The sequence below is a fragment of the Chiloscyllium plagiosum genome, chromosome 40 (assembly GCF_004010195.1).
Source record: "Chiloscyllium plagiosum isolate BGI_BamShark_2017 chromosome 40, ASM401019v2, whole genome shotgun sequence".
Taxonomy (NCBI): domain Eukaryota; kingdom Metazoa; phylum Chordata; class Chondrichthyes; order Orectolobiformes; family Hemiscylliidae; genus Chiloscyllium; species Chiloscyllium plagiosum.
In genome coordinates this window covers 27339-49141 of record NC_057749.1, presented here as the reverse complement: position 1 = coordinate 49141, position 21803 = coordinate 27339, and the positions used below count along the sequence as shown (strand labels likewise).

At 42.5% G+C, this 21803-nt stretch overlaps 1 protein-coding gene across 1 annotated transcript in view; it reads right to left on the bottom strand.

Annotated features, from left to right (window-relative positions):
• Nucleotides 1-21803, bottom strand: part of LOC122542642 (probable E3 ubiquitin-protein ligase HERC1) — a gene marked incomplete at its 5' end in the record, with an annotated part of 215948 nt that overhangs the window by 166870 nt on the left and 27275 nt on the right. Inside the window, 3 exons of the mRNA XM_043680638.1 lie at nt 5496-5696; nt 14520-14572; nt 17572-17840. Of these exons, the coding sequence (XP_043536573.1) occupies nt 5496-5696; nt 14520-14572; nt 17572-17840 (523 nt within the window). The remainder of the gene's footprint in view (nt 1-5495; nt 5697-14519; nt 14573-17571; nt 17841-21803) is intronic.

Below are 21803 nucleotides of genomic sequence, written 5' to 3'. Positions count from 1 at the left end.
TCTAATGCTTCGTGCATTCATGTATAGTATTTTTAATTTGTTACTGCCCTCACCCTTCCCATCAACTCCTATTTCACTCAACCTTACAGCATGATCCCTTTTTGAGTTTTCTGCCTCATTGATACAGTTGTCTTTCTTGACTTCCCTTGTTCTAACTTTCCCTTCAATTTCCTTCTTAAACATCCAGTTTGTCCCCTCTCCCCGCTATTAGTTGAAACGTAGCTGTGTTGCAGTAGCAAACCTGCCTGCCAGAATGCTGGTCCCCAACCTATTAAGGTGCAAACCGTCTCTCTTATATAATTTATGCTTACCACAAAACATACCCCAGCGATCCAAGAATTTAAATCCTTGCTTCCTGCACCAGTTTCCCAGCCACACTTTCAAGTCCATTATCTCCCTGTTTCTGGCCTCACCAGCCCGAGGAACTGGAAGCAAACCAGAGATAACCACCCTGCACATCCTGCTTTCCAGCCTTCTTCCTAGTTCTCCAAAGTCCCGCTGTAGTATGTTCCTCCTCTTCTTCCCGACATCATTTGTGCTGACATGTACCAACACCTCTGGCTCTTCACCTTCGTCCTTGAGGATTTCCTGCACTCTGTCTGTGATGTCTTTAACCCTGGCACCAGAAGGCAACACACCATCCTTAAGTCCCGTTTGCTGCCACGAAAACCCCGGTCAGTTCCTCTCACTATGGAGTCCCCTATTACCACGGCTCTGTGCGATGGCCAACTCTTCCGCTCTGCCTCCACGCCAACTTTTGATTGACAGACCTGGCCCCCTCCATGCTGAACCATGCTATTAGGTAGTAAGAGGATGGCAAGGGTACAAAATGTACTCTGGGTGTGGGGGGGATTTCAATGTCCACGAAGAGTGGCTTGGCAGCCGTACTATTGATTGAGCTGGTTGGGTCCTAAAAGGCATAGTTGCAGGTGATGTAGGAACCAACAAGGGGGAAGAATATACTTGACCTCATTCTTACCAATCTACCAGCTGCAGATGCATCCGTTCGTGACAGTATCGGTAAATGCAACCACCGCACAGTCCATGGGGTGACAAAGTCCCACCTTCACATTGAGAATAACCTCCATCATGTTGTGTGGTACTACCACCATGCTAAATGTGACAGACTTTGAACACATCTAGCAACTCAAGACTGGGCATCCATGAGGCACTGGCAGCAAAACTGTACTCCAGTGCAATCTGTAACCTCATGGCCTGCATATTCCTCACTAAACCATTACCATCAAGCCACTGGGATCAACACTGGTTCAATGGAGAGTGCCAGAGCAGCACCAGGCATACTTGAAGATAAGGTGTCAACCTGGTGAAGCCACCAAAATGACTACTTGCATGCCAAACAGCATAAGCAGCAAGTGATAGACAGATCCTACAACCAGATCAGATCTAAGCTCTGCAGTCCTGCCCACATCTAATCATGAATGGTGGTCGACGACTGAACAACTCACTGGAGGAGGAGGGTTCACAAATATCCCCAACCTCACTTGTGGAACAGGCCAGCACCACCAGTGCAGAAGATAAGGCTGAAGCTTTCACAGCAATCTTCAGCCAGAAGTACTGAATGGATGAATCTTGGCAGCGTTCAGTGGTCCGCAGCAACATATATACTAGCCTTCAGCCAATTCGATTCACTGCACATGATATCAAGGAACTGTTGGAGACACTGGATACTGCAAAGGCTATGGGCCCTGACAACATTCTGACAATAGTACTGAAGATTTGTGCTTCAAAAATTGCTGCTGCCATGAGCCAAGCTGTTCCAGTACAGTTACAACACAGGCAATTAACTGACAATGTGGAAAATTGCCCAACTATGTCCTGTACATAAAAAGCAGAACAAATCCAACTCAGCCAATTACTATCATATCAACCTACTCTTGACATCACTATGGCGTTGGAAGGCGTCATCAACAATAATATCCATCAGCACCTGCTCAGTGACGCCCAGTTTGGGTTTCGCCTGGGCTACTCTGTTCCTAACTTCATTAAGCCTTGGAACAAACATGGGACAAAAGTCCTGAATGCCTGAAGTGAGGATGAGCGTTACAGCCCTTGACATCAAGGCTGCATTTGACCAAGTGTGGCATCAAGGGGTCCTAGCAAAACTGGAATGAGTGGGTATGGAGGGCAAACTCTCCAGTGGTTGGAGTCATATTTGACACATAGACAGATGTGGTTATTGGAGGCTAGTCATCTCAGCTCCAGGGCATCTCTGAGAGGTTCGTCAAAGTAGGGTCCTAGGCCCAACCATCATCAGCTACTTCATCAATTACCTTCCCTCCATCATAAGATCAGAAATGGGGATGTTCACCAATGATTGCACAATGTTCAGCGCCATTCACGACTCCTCAGATACTGAAGCAGTCCATGCTCAAATGCAACAAGATCTGGACAATATCCCGGCTTGGGATGACAAGTGGCAAGTAACATTCACACCACACAAACTTTAGGCTATTGCCATCACCAGTAAGAGACAATCTAACCACCGCCTCTTGACATTCAATGGTGCTACCAAGACTGAATACCCCGCTATCAACATCCTGGGGGGGAGGGGGTTTATCATTGAACAAATACTCAACTGGACTCACCACAAACACCAAAAAGGTCTGAGGCCTTGAAAACTGTGGTCAGTAACTCACCACCTACAAGACACAAGTCAGGAATGTGATAGAATATGCCTGGACGAATACAGCCCCAACAACTCTCAAGGCGCCTTACACTTTCCAGGACAAAGCAGTCTGCTTGATTGGGACTACACCCAGGAGAAAGTGAGGACTGCAGATGCTAGAGCTCAGAGTCGAGAATGTGGTGCTGGAAAAACACAGGTCAGGCAGCATCCAAGGTGCAGGAGAATTGATGTTTCGGTATAAGCCCTTCATCAGGAATCGTCATGAAGGGCTCATGCCCTAAACATTGATTCTCCTGCTCCTTGGATGCTGCCTGATCTGCGGTGCTTTTCCGGCACCACACTCTCAACTCTGGCACTACACCCACAAGCATCCACTCCATCCACCACCAACACTCAGTAGCGTCAGTGTCTGTCAGATAGTCTGCAGAAATTCACCAAAGATCCTCAGTTAGCATCTTCCAAACACACGACTACTTCTATCTAGAAGGACAAGGGCAACACCACCATTTTCAAGATCCCCTCCAAGCCCACTCACCATTCTGACTTGGACATATATGGGGATTCCTTCACTATCGCTGGTTTAATATCCTGGAATTCTCTCCCTAACAGGATTGTGGGTCAACCCACAGCATGTGGACTACAGCATTTCAAGAAGGCAGCTCACCATGTTGTCAAGGGCAACCAGGCATGTGCAAAAATTGCTGGTCAGCCAGCAACATCCACATTCCACAAATTAATAAATAAAATAAATTTTACAAAGGTGATAGAGATGGTTCAAGGAAATACAAACTAGTGAGTCTAAAGTAGATTATAAAAACATGGAAGTCATGTTGGAATTTTGGTTAGGCCAAAGCCAGAGTACTGTGTGCCGTTCTGGTCTTCACACTAAAGGAAGGATACAATTACACAGGCGTGGGCTGGGGGCGGGGGGGGTTTGTTGGTGAGGAGGCAGTTCATCAGGATCTTGCCTGGGATGGAAAATTTCAGCTATAGAGACAGACTGGATAAACTCAAGTTGCTTCCTTTGGAGCAGAGAACGTAGAGGGGAAGACCTGGTAGATGCTTACTAGATTATGAGCTGCATGGACAGGATGAACAGAAAGCCTTTGTTTGCCTTAGTCAAACAGTCAATAACAAGAGTGACACACAAGTAGTTTTTCTACAATACACTAGTTATATGCTTGTGCAACCCGCACTATAAAAAAATTGCGGAATAAAAATAGCACTTAAAGTGCTGGTGATGCGACCCCATTATAGCCAACACAAGTTTTAAACGCTTGCACTTTAAAAACAGTGTTCCCTATTCATCAATCACGTTACAGCCAACTCACATGGATGAAATGAGCATTATAGTGGAACGACCTGTAATTTTAAAATGAAGGCAAGAAATTGGGAAGAAATTTAAGGAAGAAATTTGAGGGTGTCAGTGATCTGGAATGCAATGCCTGGGAGGGTAGTTGAAGCTGGAAGATTCACAACTTTAAAAATATTTGGATGAGCAATTGAAGAGTCATAACATTCAAGGCTATGGACCTACTGCAGGAAAGTGGGACCAGTGCAGGTAGTATTATAGTATTGATGAGACAGACTTGATGGGCCGAGGGGCCTCATCTGTCCTGTATCACCCCATGACTGCTAATCAGAAATGGGAAAGGAAATTGATTTGAGTCAGGAGATCTATTCAGGGGATGATGATGAGATCCCCTACAGTGTGGAAACAGGCCCTTCAGCCCAACAAGTCCACATCAACCCTCCGAAGAGTAACCCAACCAGACCCATTTCCCTCTGACTAATGCACCTAACACTGTGGGCTATTTAGCATGGCCAATTCACCTGACCAGCACATCTTTGGATTGTGGGAGGAAACCAGAGCTCTCGGAGTCTGGTGCTGTGAGGCAGCAGTGCTAACCACCATGCTGCCCCTTTTTAAAACTACCAACTATTTCACTGCCACCGGTCATTCCCTATCATCCTGCAGTTTCGCTATTTCTTTTCAAGCAAATCACCCATCATATAATGATTAATAGTTTATGGCTGTAGCTATTTCAGCTATGATGAAGTGGTATTAGCTACTCTTCCATAAAATCTATCGTTCTTTGATGTCTAACGTGAAAGGTCACATTGTAGGCAAATCTTCCCTTTGTCCCACAGTGTCTCATGCACTTTCTTAGAACACTCAACTTCCTCTTGTTGCTATAAACACTTAAGAAAAATAAAAAAAGAACAAAATGGTAAAAGAACAAATGCCCTGATCAAATTGAAGCACTGATTTGGTTAAATGTTAAGCCAGAGTAAAAGTGCTTTTCATATATTGACTGTGAACTTATATTACGTACAAACTGATTTTTGAAACAGCGCTAATAGTCTGCAGCAGGGAAGAGAACTAAATCTTGCTTCTTTTAATTTTTGATGTGATTGCAATTCTTTTTTTTTTAAGATTACTTACAGTGTGGAAACAGGCCCTTCGGCCCAACAAGTCCACACCGACCCGCCGAAGCGCAACCCACCTATACCCCTACATTTACCCCTTTAACCTAACACTACGGGCAATTTAGTATGGCCAATTCACCTGACCCGCACATCTTTGGACTGTGGGAGGAAACCGGAGCACCTGGAGGAAACCCACGCAGACACGGGGAGAACGTGCAAACTCCACACAGTCAGTCGCCTGAGTCGGGAATTGAACCTGGGTCTCTGGCGCTGTGAGGCAGCAGTGCTAACCACTGTGCCACCGTGCCACCCATATCTTCTGGATATTTAGCTTGGCTACATTCCAAGTTTTATATATTTAATGAAACACTATAAACAATTCCAATGTTATTTCACTGTAGATTTTTGTTGGACTCACCAATTTGCATAAGTGTTTCTTCCATACTGTTGGTTGCTGTTACCATGGCAACAGATGCTCCCAGAGGATCACTGTCAGGAAACTGTACTGGTTCAGGTACAATTCTACGTTCATTCAGGCCAAGGGGTCCAGCTAACAGCTCAAACTCCTCCTCTCCAGTTAGCTTGTCGTCCTCATCAATATCTAACATGTCCCAGTCTTCTGCAAGAGTAAGATAAAGAAGTATCAATAAGGACAGAATTGTGCGTTTGAAAGTTTGACACCATCTGGGACAAAGCTGCCCCATGCACCACTCCCTTCATCATGGAGGCAGTAGTGTGTACCACTTGCAAGATGCTTCTTTAACAGCACCGTCCAAGCCTACAACCTCCATTACCTAGAACAACAAGGGCAGTAGGCAAATGGTAACATCACCACCCACTTCCATAAAACATTAAGGAACAAGACTTTGTGTACATCTTTTGGCCCCATTCATGGCACATTCCACATGTCCACTTTGCTATTCGTTCCCTTTAAAACTGATCAAAAAGCTATTTTTTTTGCCATTCTGCTGTGGGATGTGGGGTTGTTAGCTGAGCCAGCATTTATCGGTCATCCCTCAGCAGCCTTGAGAAGGTGGTGCTGATCTGCCTTTTTGGACCAATGCAGTCCACGTACAATATCTCAGCTTTAAATATACAAAAGGGCTCTGCTCCCAACACTCTCCCAAGGAGTTCCAAAGGCTCTCAACCCTCTGAGAGAAGAAATTCCTTCTCATTTCAGTCTTAAATTGACACCTTTTATTCTGAGACTATGCTCTCTGGTCAGAGACTCTCCCATGGGAGGAAAGATCCTCTCAGCATTTAGCCTGTCAAGTCCCTTAAGAATCTGGTATGTTTCAATGAGATCACCTCTTTTTCTTCTTAACTCAGTGAGTAGAGTCCCAGGGAGAACATGAGGACTGCAGGTGTTGAAGATCAGAGTGAAAAAGTGTGGTGCTGGAAAAGGACAGCCAGTCAGGCAGCATTCGAGGAGCAGGAGAGTTGATGCTTCGTGCATAAGCCCTTCATTAGGAATGTCAATCCTTGTAGAGGGAGGAGGAGAACTTCTTCAAGGCAGGCATCCTTGGATGAGGCTTTGCAGTAAGGTTATAATCAACCAGGAGAAAGTGAGGATTGCTGATACTGGAGATCAGAGTCAGAAAGTGTGATGCTGGAAAAGCACAGCCGTTAAGCAGCATCCGAGAAGCAGGAAAATCGATGTTTTGAGCATAAGCTCATTCCTGATGAACAGCTTATGCTCAAAACGTCAACTCTCCTGCTCCTTGGATGCTGCCTGACCGGCTGTGCTTTTCCAGCACCACACTTTTTGACTCTGAGTAGAGTTCCAAACTGGAAAATCCTTATTCATATGGCAATTCCTCCAAATAGAGGATCATACTAGTAAATGGTCTCTAAACTATGTTCTTTGAAATAATATCTTTCCTCAATAAAAGGACACAGAGGGTGGTATGTGTATGGAATGAGCTGCCAGAGGAAGTGGTGGAGGCTGGTACAATTGCAACATCTAAGAGACATTTGGATGGATATATGAATAGGAAGAGTTTGGAGGAATATGGGCCAGGTGCTGGCAGGTAGGACGAGATTGGGTTCGGATATCTGGTCGGCATAGTTGGTCCGAAGGGTCTGTTTCCATGTTGTACATCTCTATGACCAAAACTGCTTACAATATTCAGGTCAAATTAGCACCTTGTACGATTACAGTAAGACTTCTTGAAACTTACAATCTAAACTTGTTGATACAAGGGTCAACATTCTATTACCCTTCCTGCGTGCTAGCATTATACTTTGTTCACAAGTGCCCTTTTGTGTTGCAGTTTTCTGCAATAGTTGTGGTGTTCTTCGTTCCAAATGAAAAGCTTTATATTTGCCCATTTTATATTCAAGTTGCCAACTTTTTGCTCACTTACTTAGCCTATTTTTGTCTCCTTTTCAACTGCTGGTATCCCTCTTGCAACATAAAACAGGCCCTTCGGCCCTTGATGCTATGCCAACCTTTTATCCTACTCTAAGATCAAACTAACCTTGCATTTTACTATCATCCATGTGCCTATCCAAGAGTTGCTTAAATGTCCCTAATGTTTCTGACTCTACTACCATTACTGGCAGTACATTCAACACACCCACCACTCTCTGGGTAAAGAGCCGACCTCTGACATCTTCCCTAAACCTTCCTACAATAACCTTAAAATTATGACCCCTTGTAATAGGTATTTCTGCCCTGGGGAAAAAGTCTCTGACTATTCACTTCATCTATGCATCTAATCATCTTGTACACCTCTATCAAGTCGTCTCTCACCCTTCTTTGCTCCAATGAGAAAAATCCTAGTTCCTTTCTTCGTAAGACATGCCTTCCAGTCCAGGCAGCATCCTGGCAAATCTCCTCTGCACTCTCTCTAAAGCTTCCACATCCTTCCTATAATGAGGCGACCAGAACTGAATGCAATATTCCAAGTGTGGCCTAACCAGGGCTCTAACAGAGCTGCAGCATAACCTCACAGCTCTTAAACTCAATCCCCCTGCTAATGAAAGTCAACACACCTTCTTAACAATCCAATCAACCTGGGTGGCAACTTTGAGGGATCTATGGACATGTACCCCAAGATCTCTCTGTTCCTCCACACTGCCAAGAATCCTGCCTTTAAACATGTAACCTGCATTCAAATTCCACCATCCAAAATAAATCACCTCACACTTTTCCAGATTGAATTCCATCTGCCACTTCTCAGCTCAGCTCTGCATTCTGTCAAAGTCTCGTTGCAAACTTCAACAACCTACCACACAGTATCCACCATTCCACCAACCTTTGTATCATCGGCAAACTTACTAAACCACCTTTCCACTTTCTCATCCAACTCATTGATTAAAATCACAAAGAACAGAAGTCTCAGAACAGATCCCCGTGGAAAACCACTGGTCTCTGAACTCCAGGCTGAATACTTTCCATCTACTACCACCCTCTGTCTTCTATGGGTCAGGCAATTCGGTATCCAGGCAGCCAAATTTCCCTGTATCCCATGTCTCCTTACTTTCTGAATGAGCCTACTATGGGGAACCTGATCAAATGCCTTGCTAAGATCCATGTATACCACAACCACTTCTCTACTCCCGTCAATATGTTTTGTCACATCCTCAAAGAATTCAATAAGGCTTGTGAGGCATAACCTGCCCCTCACAAAGCCATGCTGACTACCACTGATCAAGTTATGGTTTTCCAAGGAATTATAAATCCTGTCTCTCAGAATCCTCTCCAATAATTTGCCCACCACAGACCTAAGATTGTAATTTTCAGCGTTATCTCTATTCCCATTCTTGACCAAGGGAATAACATTTGCTACCTCCAATCATCTGGTAGTACTCAAGTGGACAGGAGGATGCAAAGATCATCACCAAAGGCACAGCGATCTTGTCCCTCGCTTCCCATAGTAACCGTGGGTATGTCATGTTTAGCCCAGGGGACTTACCTATCTTTAAGGTTTTCAAAATTTCCAACAAATCTTTCTTCTTAATGTTCAAACATATCAGCCTGTTACATGCTGTCCTCACAAATGACAAAGTCTCTCTCACAGTGAATACTGAAGCAAAATATTCATTACGGATCTCCCCTACCTCCTCTGACTCCAGGCGCAAGTTCTTTCCACGATCCTTGATCAACCCTACCTTGACTCTGGCCATCCTTTTGTTCCTCAAGTAAGTGTAGAATGCCTGAGGGTTTTCCTTAATCCCACCCGCTAAAGCTCTTTCATTGCCCTTCTCACTCTCCTAAGTCCATTTTTCAGTTCCTACCTGGCTACTTTGTAACCCTCTACAGCCCTGTCTGATCCTTGCCTACTCAACCTTATGTAAGCTTCCTTCTTCCTCTTGACTAGATGCTCTACATCCCTTGTCACCCCAATATTTCTTCACCCTACCATCCTTTCCTTGCCTCAGTGGGACAAACCTATCCAGCACTATCAGCAAGTGTTTTCTAAACAACCTCCACATTTCTGTCGTGCATTTTCCGGAGAACATCTGTTCCCAATTTAGGGAACATGCTTCCCCACCTATTTTTCTCTTGTCTGCAAATTTTTCTTCAGTACATTTGCTTCCTTCCTCCAAGTCATTAATATATATTGCAAACAGCTGTAGTCCCAGCAAGGATCCCTGAGGAACCCTACTTATTAAAGGTCAACCACCCAAAAAAGAACCCCTTATCCCCACTAACTGTTTCCCTTCCATCAGCCAAATCTCTATTCATGCCAAGATTCAACACCATCCAGGGAAAAGGCTGGGGAATGGAGTTGAGAAACATATCAGCCATGGTCAGTTGGCTTGGCAGAAATAATGGACCAACTGGCCTAATTTTGCTTCTAGATCTTATGGCTCTTATGTTATGACTTGACCTTTGTGAGGTACCATGTCAAATGCCTTCTGGAAGTCCAAATACAACACAACCACTTTATCCTCTCCGGTTGATACTTTCTTGAAAAATTTTAATAAATTAGTCAGACATGATTTTCCCTTAATGAAGCCATGCTGTCTCTGCTTGATTAGTTCATAAGTGTGTTGGAATTACTTCCTTAATAATTGATTGCAACATTTTTCCAATAATACGTGTTAGGTTAATTGGCCTATGTACCCACTTTTTGCCACCCTCCCTTTTTGAATAGGGGTGTGACATTGGTAGTTTTCCAATCCTCCAGCACTTGTCTAGAGTCCAAAGATTTTTGGAATAATATGACCAAAGCATCTCCATCAGTAGCTGCTTCTTTTGATGATCCGAGGACAGAAGTCATCAGGGCTAGGAGGTTTACCAACCTTTAACCCCATTAGTTGTTCTTCTCTCTATTGATTCCACCTCCCTCCTGTATTCTTTAATAGTAATGAGACATTCAATGTATTTTCCACTGTAAAGGCTGATGATAAATATCTATTTAACTCCTCTGCCATTTCCATGTTCCCCACAACTTTTGCTCCAGGTGCATTTTCTAAGTTCTATGTTCACTTTGATGTCTCTCATCCTTTTTGTATATTTAAAAAAATTCTTACTGTCAGACTTTATTTTCCCTGCTAGTTTGCCCTCACTTATTTTCTCTCTCTTTATTATCTTTTTAGTCCCCATTTGCTGTATTCTGAGTTTATACCAAACTTTGGCATTATCATAGCATGATAGAATCCCTACAGTGTGGAAACAGGCTCTTCAGCCTAGCAAATCCACACAAACCCTCTGAAGAGTAACCCACCCAGACCCATTCCCTGACCCTATTACCCTATATTTACCCCTGACTAATGCACCTAACCTACACATCCCTGAACATTATGGGCAACTTAGCATGGCCCAATTCGCCTAACCTATGCAACTTTGGATTGTAGGAATCGACCCTGGATCCCTGGTGCTGTGAGGCAGCAGTGAGCGACTGTGCCACCCATTGACTTTTGTCTCTTAATATGGGTTTTCTTTCAACTTAATACTCTCCTTAAGTGCTTTAATTAGTCATGGATGACTTATCCCTTTCTAAGAATCTTTTCTCCTTACTGGTATACTGATTAGATTACTTACAATGTGGAAACAGGCCCTTCGGCCCAACAAGTCCACACCCCCCGCCGAAGCGCAACCCACCCATACCCCTAACCTAACACTACAGGCAATTTAGCATAGCTAATTCACCTGACCTGCACATCTTTGGACTGTGGGAGGAAACTGGAGCATCCAGAGGAAACCCACGCAGACACGGGGAGAACGTGCAAACTCCACACAGTCAGTCACCTGAGGCAGGAATTGAACCTGGGTCTCTAGTGCTGTGAGGCAGCAGTGCTAACCACTGTTCCACCGTGCTGAGAGTTGTGAATTACCACCTTAACGTCTGCCACTGCTTGCTTACTAATTTTCCTGTTAATCTATCTGCTGAATCCACTTTAGCTAATGAACCTAATTTCTTCGCAATTTTTTGTAAACAGTTTATTCACTTTCAAACTGATTAAGTCATGTTATTACCACAACATCCTGGAGAATCTTTTACTTACATCTCACTATTTCTAGATGCAAGACAGCCCGGGGAAATGAACCCGGGTCTCTGGCGCTGCGAGGCAGCAGTGCTAACCACTGTGCCACCGTGCCGTCTAGATGCAAGACAGCCCGTTTCCTGGTTGGCTCCACAGTATGTTGTTTGAGCAAACTATCCCTAATGCACTCCATAAAGTCATTGTTGTTGCTATCCTTCCCAACTTGATTCATTCAACCAACATGAAGATTAATATCACCCACAATTATTGCATTATTCTTTCTCCATGCTTCTATTATTTGTCCATGTCCACCCTTTCCTACAGTTTGGCTATTATTTGAGTTCTATACACTACTCCTACTGATGTTTTTTTTCCCTTGCTGATTTTTACCTCTACCCAAATGGACGCTGCTTCATTTAAATGGGTCAAGATTAGAGTGGTGCTGGAAAAGCACAGCAGGTCAGGTAGCACCCAAGGAGCAGGCAAATCGACGTTTCAGGCAATGTTCATCAGCTTTCCTGATGAAGGGCTTTTGCCTGAAACACCAATTTTCCTGCTCCTCGGATGCTGCCTGACCTGCTGTGCTTTTCCAGCACCACTCTAATCTTGACTCTAAATCGCCTGCATCTGCAGTATCCAACTCTGTCTACTTCACCTAAGCCTAAATCATCTCTCATAACTGTACTCATTTCATCTCTTAATAACAGCGCTATCTTCCTTCCAGTCTTTCTGAAAGATCAAATATCCCTGAATGGTAAATTCCCAGTTTTGATCTCTTTACAACTATGTCTCAGTAATGACTATCAAATCATATCCATTGACTTGGAAATGTATTGATATTCCTTCAATGGTTCAGGATCCTCCAACTCTTTCCCTAACGGTGCTGTGGGTACTTTTACAACATGCCTGCAGCACTTCAAGAAAGCAGCTCCACCATCTTCTGAAGGGAAATTTGGGATGGGCAACAAATGTTGGCCTTGACAGCAACTCCTGCATCCAATGAAGGAATAAACTAATTGATTTGATCCTATAAATGACCAGTTCCCTGGTCATAAATCATATGAGCTTTGGAAGGGCAGTAGCTGAAATTATAATTATTCCCCTTTTCTCTCTGATGGAAAAATCAACCTGTTGCACTGATAACATTTGTCCTCTTGTCTTAGATTCTAAAACTAGAGCCAGACCAAGCAGGGAAGAAGTCAAGAAACTTTTTCACACAAAGGGTTGGAGAACCATGGAATTCTTCCACAAACACAACAGATGGTATTTTAACTAACACTAATAATTCTGAGATCAATATTTTGTTCCTACTCAGGAGAAATGAAGCCAAGGGAATGGATGGAGCTTGGATGCTGATCAGCCACAACCTAACTGAACTGCAGAACAGGTTCAAAGGTCTGAATAATATAATCCTGTTTCTTTACTCAAAAATGCTTTTGTGCATCACCAGTGCTAGTTTAGCATGGTGCACACCATATGTAAGCGAAAAGACAGATCATTGAGTAAGTAGAGAAACTCATCTTAAATACTTCTAAAAAAAACAATGCCTGTATGTTGTGGAGCCTGAATTTTGCTTGGGCTAATAAATGGCAAGTGACATTTGTGTCACACAAGCCCCAGTGGTATGACACAAAGGTCGAACCCCACTGTTAATTAAACCAAACACCCAGAAAAGCTCACCTTGCCTCATAATCTGTTAAAATATGAGTGACAGAACTCCTAAATTCCACTATTTAAAGAAAATTTTAAAAAGTGTTTATAATTCCTTTGAGCAAGATGGGCAGTTACATCTCTGGTTTTACAGCAGTTGTTGTGTTGTTCGATAGCAGTTGGTCTCCATCTAATTTTTAAAAACCGGGTTTATATGCCCTCTCATGACAAATTAAATTGCTATAATTTGATTGGTTTCCAGGTGTCAAAACAATAAAATTCAAATTCCTTTGGCTACTGGTATCTTGGGCATAATTGATTAAGCGCAGCAGGTCAGGCAGCATCCAAGGAGCAGGAGAATCGACGTTTCGGGTGTAAGCCCTTCTTCAGCTCCTTGGATGCTGCCTGACCTGCTGCGCTTTCCAGCAACACATTTTTCAGCTCTGATCTCCAGCATCTGCAGTCCTCACTCTCTCATAATTGATTAAATTTGAATTGTTGTCAAAACAACAACCAAACCTCAGGTATCCATTAACAGCCAATTGTGACATTTGGAACAGCCCAACCTTAGCTGGCAGTTGTGGCTGTACTTTAAATTCAGAAAAACACTTTCTATCTTAAAGTGACCATACATGCTTTTGACTCCATAACACAATTACTAACTTCAAGAAGGGAAAATCTAAACATTTCTCCTCTTGACTGAATCTCTCACCTTCAACTTTCTGGGTTAACATTGGCCAGAAATTGCACTAGACCAGTCATATCAAAATTATTGGTACAAAACGTTCACAGCCTGGGTATTCTGCATTGAGTAACTCACCTCCTAACTCCCCAAAACCTGTCCAACATCTCAGCACAAGTTAGGACTGCGATGGACTATTCTCCACTGGCCTGGATAAACACAGTTCCAAAATCATTCAATAAACCCAAGACCATCTAGGAGAAAGCAGCCCATTGATCAGCATTCCACTTGCCACCCTAACATTTCATTCCCTTCGCCACAAATGCACCCACAGGTGCAGTAGAACTCATCAGTCTGCCTTTGACATTGCCTTTCAAATGCACAATCTTTACCATCCAGAAAGACAAGGGCAGCAAATATGTGGAAACCCACTTCCTGCATTTTTCCGTCCAAGCCACTCACCTGACGTGGAATTTTTGTCACTGCTGCAGTGGTTTAAGAAGGCAGGCAATGACCACCTTATGGGCAATTAGGAATAGGCAATAAATGCAGGCCCAACCAAAAATGCACTCATTGTATGAAAGAATAAAAACAAACTAAAAGACATATTTGTAAGTATCTGATCAATTTAAGTTATCATATTACTTAAATAAACAAAGATTAAGCAAATACCTTCATATATGCTATCTTGCTTGCCTATCAGATCTGGTGCCTGGCCTTTGTATCTGAAAAATAAACAATAATTATTCCAATAAGAGATGTCAACTTTAAAGCATAAATAACATACTCAGGCAAATTTAGTTATTTTAACAAGATATTATTAGATTACTTACAGCGTGGAAACAGGCCCTTCGGCCCAACAAGTCCACACCGACCTGCCAAAGCGTAACCCACCCAGACCCATTCCCCTACATTTACACCTTCACCTAACACTACGGGCAATTTAGCATGGCCAATTCACCTAACCTGCACATTTTTTGGATTGTGGGAGGAAACCGCAGCACCTGGAGGAAACCCATGCAGACACGGGGAGAATGTGCAAACTCCACACAGAGAGTCGCCCGAGGCGAGAATTGAACCCGGGTCTCTAGCGCTGTGAGGCAGCAGTGCTAACCACTGTGCCACCATGCCATCCATAACAGATAGAGATGTATCCCAGCTTCAATCTCCAGAGCTTTTCCCTCGGGAGCTGTTACTATTATGTAGCTACTCAGGTGTCAGCATGCTTCCACAAGCATCAAATGGAGAAGTGCGTAACTAGCCTGATGTCTTGGCAATATTTCACTGGCCATGTTATTTGTTTAAGGCTCTCTTGCTCTCCTTCAATTTGTACTCCATTAAAAATTTCCATGAACCTCATCTTAATCTTTGGGTGAACAGAAAGCATCAATCATCCCTTTAGTTGCAGTTAGCCCACTGCTAATAATCAGTTCTGTTTCACTTATCGTGCCAACAATGTCATTCAGCTTGGATGGTGTGGGAACTGAGGGGATGTTGAGATTATCGAGGGGAAGGGCATAAGGAGGTTGGGAATTATTTGTGAGAAATGCTTTTGCATCCATTTGATCGATTAGAGACAAAAAAAAACTGCAAATGCTGGAATCCAAAGTACTCAGGCAGGAGGCTGGAAGAACACAGCAAGCCAGGCAGCATCAAGAAGTGGAGAAGTCAATATTTCGGGTGTAACCCTTCTTCAGGACTGGGAGTGAGTGTAGGGGGATCTGCAGATAAAAGGGGGTGGCGGGAGCAGGGTGGCAAAGTGGGGATAAGCAAAGACAGGCAGAGGGTACAACGTGGTTGGTCAATGGGAGGAATGAATCTGGTTGGTGGCTGGGAGGAGTAGAAGGGAGGAGGAGGGGCTGCGAAGGGAGTTGGGGGATGGGAAGGGAGGTTATTTGAAATTGGAGAACTCAATGTTGAGTCCTCCGGGCTGTAGGCTGCCCAGGTGGAATATGAGTTATTGTTTTTCCAACTTGCAGTGTGGTTTGTTGTGGCGATGGAGGAGGCCAAGGATGGTCATGTCGGAAAGGGAGGAGGAAGGGGAATTAAAATGGGCGGTGATTGGGAGGTCTGGTCGGTCCCATGGGCCCGGCTGCTATGCTCGGGGAACCGTTCCCTAAGTTTATGTTTGGTCACCCCATTACAGTGAAGACCACATCAGGAGCACCTGATGCAGTAAGCTGGTTTGGAAGAGAGGCAGGTGAACCTCTGTCTCACCTGGAAGGACTGTTTTAGGTCCTGGATGAAGAGGAGCAGAGTGGTGTACTCACAAAGATGAGTAGAGAAGAGCAGATGCTTACTCCACTTAGGGATACACAACTTTCCAGAGGTCCTAAACTACCATTGGTTCCTCCATTCTGGAGGCATAGGCCCCTCTACATATTACAGGTGGTCACTTGAGATGGCAAAAAAACGCTCAAGCCAACATAAAGTTAGATGTCTTTTCCATGTTTTATTTCTTTTTTATAACTTTTACCTCATACCTCCCTCTGTATTTGGACTGCTACATTTCACCTTTCACAGAACACAATGACATATGATGCAGCAAGTTTCAGTAGCTGCCATAAAGGTGTGAAGTGAGTTTTAGATTAGATTAGATTAGATTACAGTGTGGAAACAGGCCCTTCGGCCCAACAAGTCCACACCGACCCGCCGAAGCGAAACCCACCCATACCCCTACATTTACCCCTTACCTAACACTACGGACAATTTAGCATGGCCAATTCACCTGACCCTGCACATCTTTGGACTGTGGGAGGAAACCGGAGCACCCGGAGGAAACCCACGCAGACACGGGGAGAATGTGCAAACTCCACACAGTCAGTCGCCTGAGGCGGGAATTGAACCCGGGTCTCTGGCGCTGTGAGGCAGCAGTGCTAACCACTGTGCCACCGTGCCGCCCACGTAAGTTGTAAGAATAAAACAGGACGAAAAGTGTGATAGAATAGAAATAAAAACGTTGGTGTAAGAAAGTGAGCCACAGTTGAGATGACTTTAGCTATCTTGAGCATAATTACTTAAATAAAAAAAATTCAACTTATTTTGAAACAGAACGTGAAATCCTTCTTCTGATAGATAATGTATCTCTATCGACAAATGTTGCAATGGGAATTTTTCTTTGCCAGAGGGAACTCATTATGCCAGAACTGAAAAGTACAAGGTTTCAATCCGGTTCAATTATTATGGTTATTGTACTGGAGATTGAGAGGCTTAAGCGTGCCAATAGAAATAGGAATGGAATCTGGAATATTTAAAAATGAGTTTGTTCACAGGCACAATTTGCTAAAATCGATCTTTGAAGTGCTGTTCAGGAATTGATTCATAAATTAACATTAAAAAAGTGTACATTTAAGACAAAAAATAATTCTAATCAGTACAACCCTTGATGTTTTCAAAATAGAAACATTCTTTGTACAAACGTTTAGCACGCAATTGATAATTTATCTATAAGCTTGGACAGCTGGTCATTGCTAGCACACAGGAAAATCCCATTTAAAGGAACCATACCATATATATTGGACTAATTCAATGAAATTATATTGAAATCAGCCAGGGATGAATTATAAATTGTGAACTTTGTTTTGCAACAATTTCTTCAACAGAAACTATTTGAATTAATTGCACTGAGATCTACCGATCAAAGTATTAACAATGTGTTCTGATTTGGGGATTTTTAAAAAAACTTGAATGCTGTAATAAAATTTCTACTTACAACTCATCTCACCTTTCTGAAATTGGGGCTTTTGTCTTGCTCTTCATGGCCAGATACTTGTCCCTACAGCCACTGCACAAGAGATAGTACGGATTTCCACTCCCGCACTCACCACCAAACCATCCATCCACATAGGACCCATTGCTGCGATAGCCTTGACGGTTGGCACTACGTCCACATCCTGGATGGTTTCTCTTCATGTGGTGATTAAACTGACCAACATTTGCATCACAGAGTTCACAGATGACTATTTCATCTCTTTCATCAGACTCACAAATATGCTGCAAACAAATATGATATAACAAATCAGTTATGGGCTGAAATATTTACAAAGATAATACTCAAATTAATACACCAGGATTAAAAGTAGTCCACAATCAATTGCAAAAAAGAAGCAGAAGCCAAATGTTAGTAATTGGAATGCTGTCTTCTTTGTTGTTTGAACAATACGTACAATCCATATGCCACAAGAGTAAGACTTGGCTCAAACGATTCAGAAGGAACTAACTGCTCATCACACAGTAATACTGTCAACTGCATGTTAAGTCACTAATTGAAGATGTGGGCCTTCTTTAACTTTTGAAATTAAATTGCATTAGTATGCCAACTTCAAAACACAGAAATCCTAGACTGCTGCAGGATCAGATGGCATAGTGTGGTATGGCGGGTAGAATGAAAAATAATATGATGAATGCAAGCCTGATTAAATGTACATTGTATATCTTAATTAATTTCTTGATAGATGGTTTTGTAACCTTTATTGAACTGCAACCTCGATAATAGATAGCGAAGAAATACCAGTGGAACAAGTAGAATGATAAGAACCTCTGATTTTCACCTTTTCCTGTGCATCATCTTTATAAAATGACAGCAACGTAGAATGCACACAACCATCTACTTATCCACCGCTCCATGGGTAATATATTGATACGACTGATGGGCGTAGTTGGAAACAAATTAAAAGAAGAGTGTTCAAACATACTTTGTTTGAGACTCAGAAACTAGATTTCCATAAACATTCTCATCATGGAATGGATGATATATTTCTATTAGCTCTCGTAAAATACAAGGCAATAGGCTGACAGGACCCTGTTTGAATCCTAAAGACAATATTATCAAATGTGGCCTATATAGTTCAATGATCTGAATGCCAAAGCTAAAGCCAGTAACAACAATACTAAATCATTTAATAAAAAACCCATAGATTCAAAGATACTCAGTTGCAAATACAATGATTTGAGGAACTTGCTAAAAGGAGATAAAAGATGTCAAAACTTTTCGCATTGTGTTCATCAGGACGAGAATGCAAGAAATACAGTTGAAAAAAGGACAACATGACTGTCGGCTGCTGATTGGTTAAGCCATAGTTGACATGGAAGTGTAGCAGGAATTATTAACAGAAAAACTTCATTCTCAAATCAGGCAGGTTAAACTGTGATTGGCCAGGGTGCTGTCATGGAAATGCAGCAAAAATCGGCAAATTCCAGGACTTCTTTCACTTGTACGAATTATTTAATAAACATATTCTAAAAGCAGTTTCACATTAAATAATTGAGACTATGCTAAGAATTACACTGGAAACAAATTTATGATGACCAATCCGGTTCGTAATGTGATGCATTTATAGATGTTTGAAGTGACATGCATTAATGTACACCATCCTATTTTGTGTAGTTCATGACCAAATAGTCAACATGCGACTGGTTGAAACCAGCAAAACAGATCTGATGACTTATCTCATTTCATATCATTGACTGCCCTGATTCCTAAGTTTAACAGTAACCAGACTTCAAAAGTACTTAATTTCCTGAGAAGCTTTTTGGGATACTATAAGATCAAGGAACTGACTAAATAAACCCAAACTATTTATCATTATTCATGTGGTGGATTCCCTGGAGTTTATGATAATAGATTTGATTTCTATGGCATGTGAATGACGTTTTTAAATGATGCTAACTGAAGACTTTTTGAAGGCTACAGCATACTTCGACCAAGAGCATTCTTAGATAACATATTCTCTCGAGTAATAATAAAGAACTGGAGGGGGCAGAAGAGGGAGATTCAGTATTGTGATCACATTTCCATTTGCGATACAATGAACAAAAACTGCTGCTTTTGTACATTGAGCAGTGATATTACAGCAGAAGCATTTTACATGTGTCACAACTGGCAAATCAGAAAGCTTCAGTCACTTCACTACTAAATAACTTGGTTACACATAACAGAATCAATCTAATTTCTTTTGCAGAATCACAATCTGATGGAATAATTCTGCCAATTTGCTTTTAATTCCAAGACATTCAATTAGAAAGAAACAAAAAGATTGGCCTCTTCATAAACAGAAACAGATACCTTGGAAGTGCACAGACTTTAGCACCTTTATAAGCAGACTTGTCATGTCTCAATTCTCTTGGCTTAAAAACATCAGCTGATTTTCAAGAAACAAATCTGGGGGAAAGAGAACTTCAGAGAGACTGTAAAGAGAAATTTCTCTACTGAGAAATTCTATGCCATAGAATTCCTCCTGCTTTGTGGCTATAACTGGAATTATGGAAGAGTGGACAAATTTGGTGGAAGAATTTGGGGTTTCTGGTTCTTTAAATTATTCATAAAGAAAAACCAACTAAAACATAAACTTTTAAAAATGTTGGCACTTCTTGAAACTGATTTTTTAAAAACATTTGTTCAGGGATGTGGGCATCACTAGCTAGGTGATGACCAACTAGTGAACATGAGATTGGTTGAAATCAATAAAACAGATCTGATGACTGGTCATCTTAATTACCCATCTCTGACTGCTCTGATGGGCCCTCAACAGCAGTAGAATTGTACTCCAGCACAACCTGCAACTCCATGGCTGGGCATATCGCCTGTCCATCCATAGGACAGGGGATCGACCCTGATTCAATGAAGAGTGCAGTAAGGCATGCCAGGATAGTACCAGACATATCTAAAAATGAGGTGTCAGCCTGGTGAAACTACCAAACAGGACTACCTGCATGTCAAACTGCTTAAGCAACAACTGATAGAGTTAAGCAATCCCACAACCAATGGATCAGATCTAAGCTCTGCAGTCCTGCCACATTCAGTCAGGAATGGTGGTGGACAATTAAATAATTCACTGGAGAAGGAGGCATCAGAAATATCCCATCCTCAATGATGGAAGATGCCAACAAAATAGTGTAAAAGATAGGGCTGAAGCATTTGCAGCATTCTTCAGCCAGAAGTGCCAAGTGGGTGATTTATTGCTGCCTACTCTATTGGTTCCCAACATTACAGATACCAGTCTACAGCCAATTCGATTTAGCTCATGCGATATCAAGAAATGGTTGAAGACACTGGATACTGAAAAGGCTACAGGTCCTGACAACATTCCGGTAAAAGTGCTAAAAATTTGTGCTCCAGAACTCGCCATTCCCCTACTCAAGCTCTTTCAGTGGAGGTATAACACTGTCAACTACCCAACAATGTGGAAAATTGCCCAGGTTTATCCTGTACCTAAAATGCAGGACAAATCTAAGCCATCCAACAAATACCTTATCAATCTGCTCTTGATCACGAGTAAAATGATCGAAGTGGTCATCAATTGTGCTATCAAGCAGCACCTACTCAGCAATAACCTGTTGAGTGACGCCCAGTTTGGGTTTTGCCAGGGCCACTCAGTTCCTGACCATATCACAGCCTTGGTTCAAACACGGTTAAAATAGTTAAATTTGAGAGGCGAGGTTAAGAGTGACAGCACTTGACATCAAGGCTGTATTTGACCGAACATGGCATCAACAATCCCGAACAAAGCTGGAAATAATGGGTATGGGGGAAAACCTCTCCTCTGGTTAGAGTCACACCAGGCAGACAGGAAGATTGCTGTGGCAGTTGGATGCCAGTCTTCACAGCTCCAGGACATTTCTGCTAGAGTTCCTCAGGTTAGTGTCTAAGGCTGATCTTTATCAATGACTTTCTGTCCATTATAAAGGTCAAAAGGGGGGATGTTGGCTGATCATTGCACAGTGTTCAGGACCAGTCGTGACTTCTCGAACATTGAAACAGTCTATGTTCAAATGCAACAAGTTCTGGACAATTTCCAGGCTTGGGTTGACAAGTGACAAGTAACATTCACACCACATAAATGCCAGGCTATGACCATCAACAATAACAGACAATCTAACCATTGTCCCATTACATTCAGTGGTGTTGCCATTATTCAATATCCCACTAAAAAAGTCCTGGAGGTTACCATTGACTAG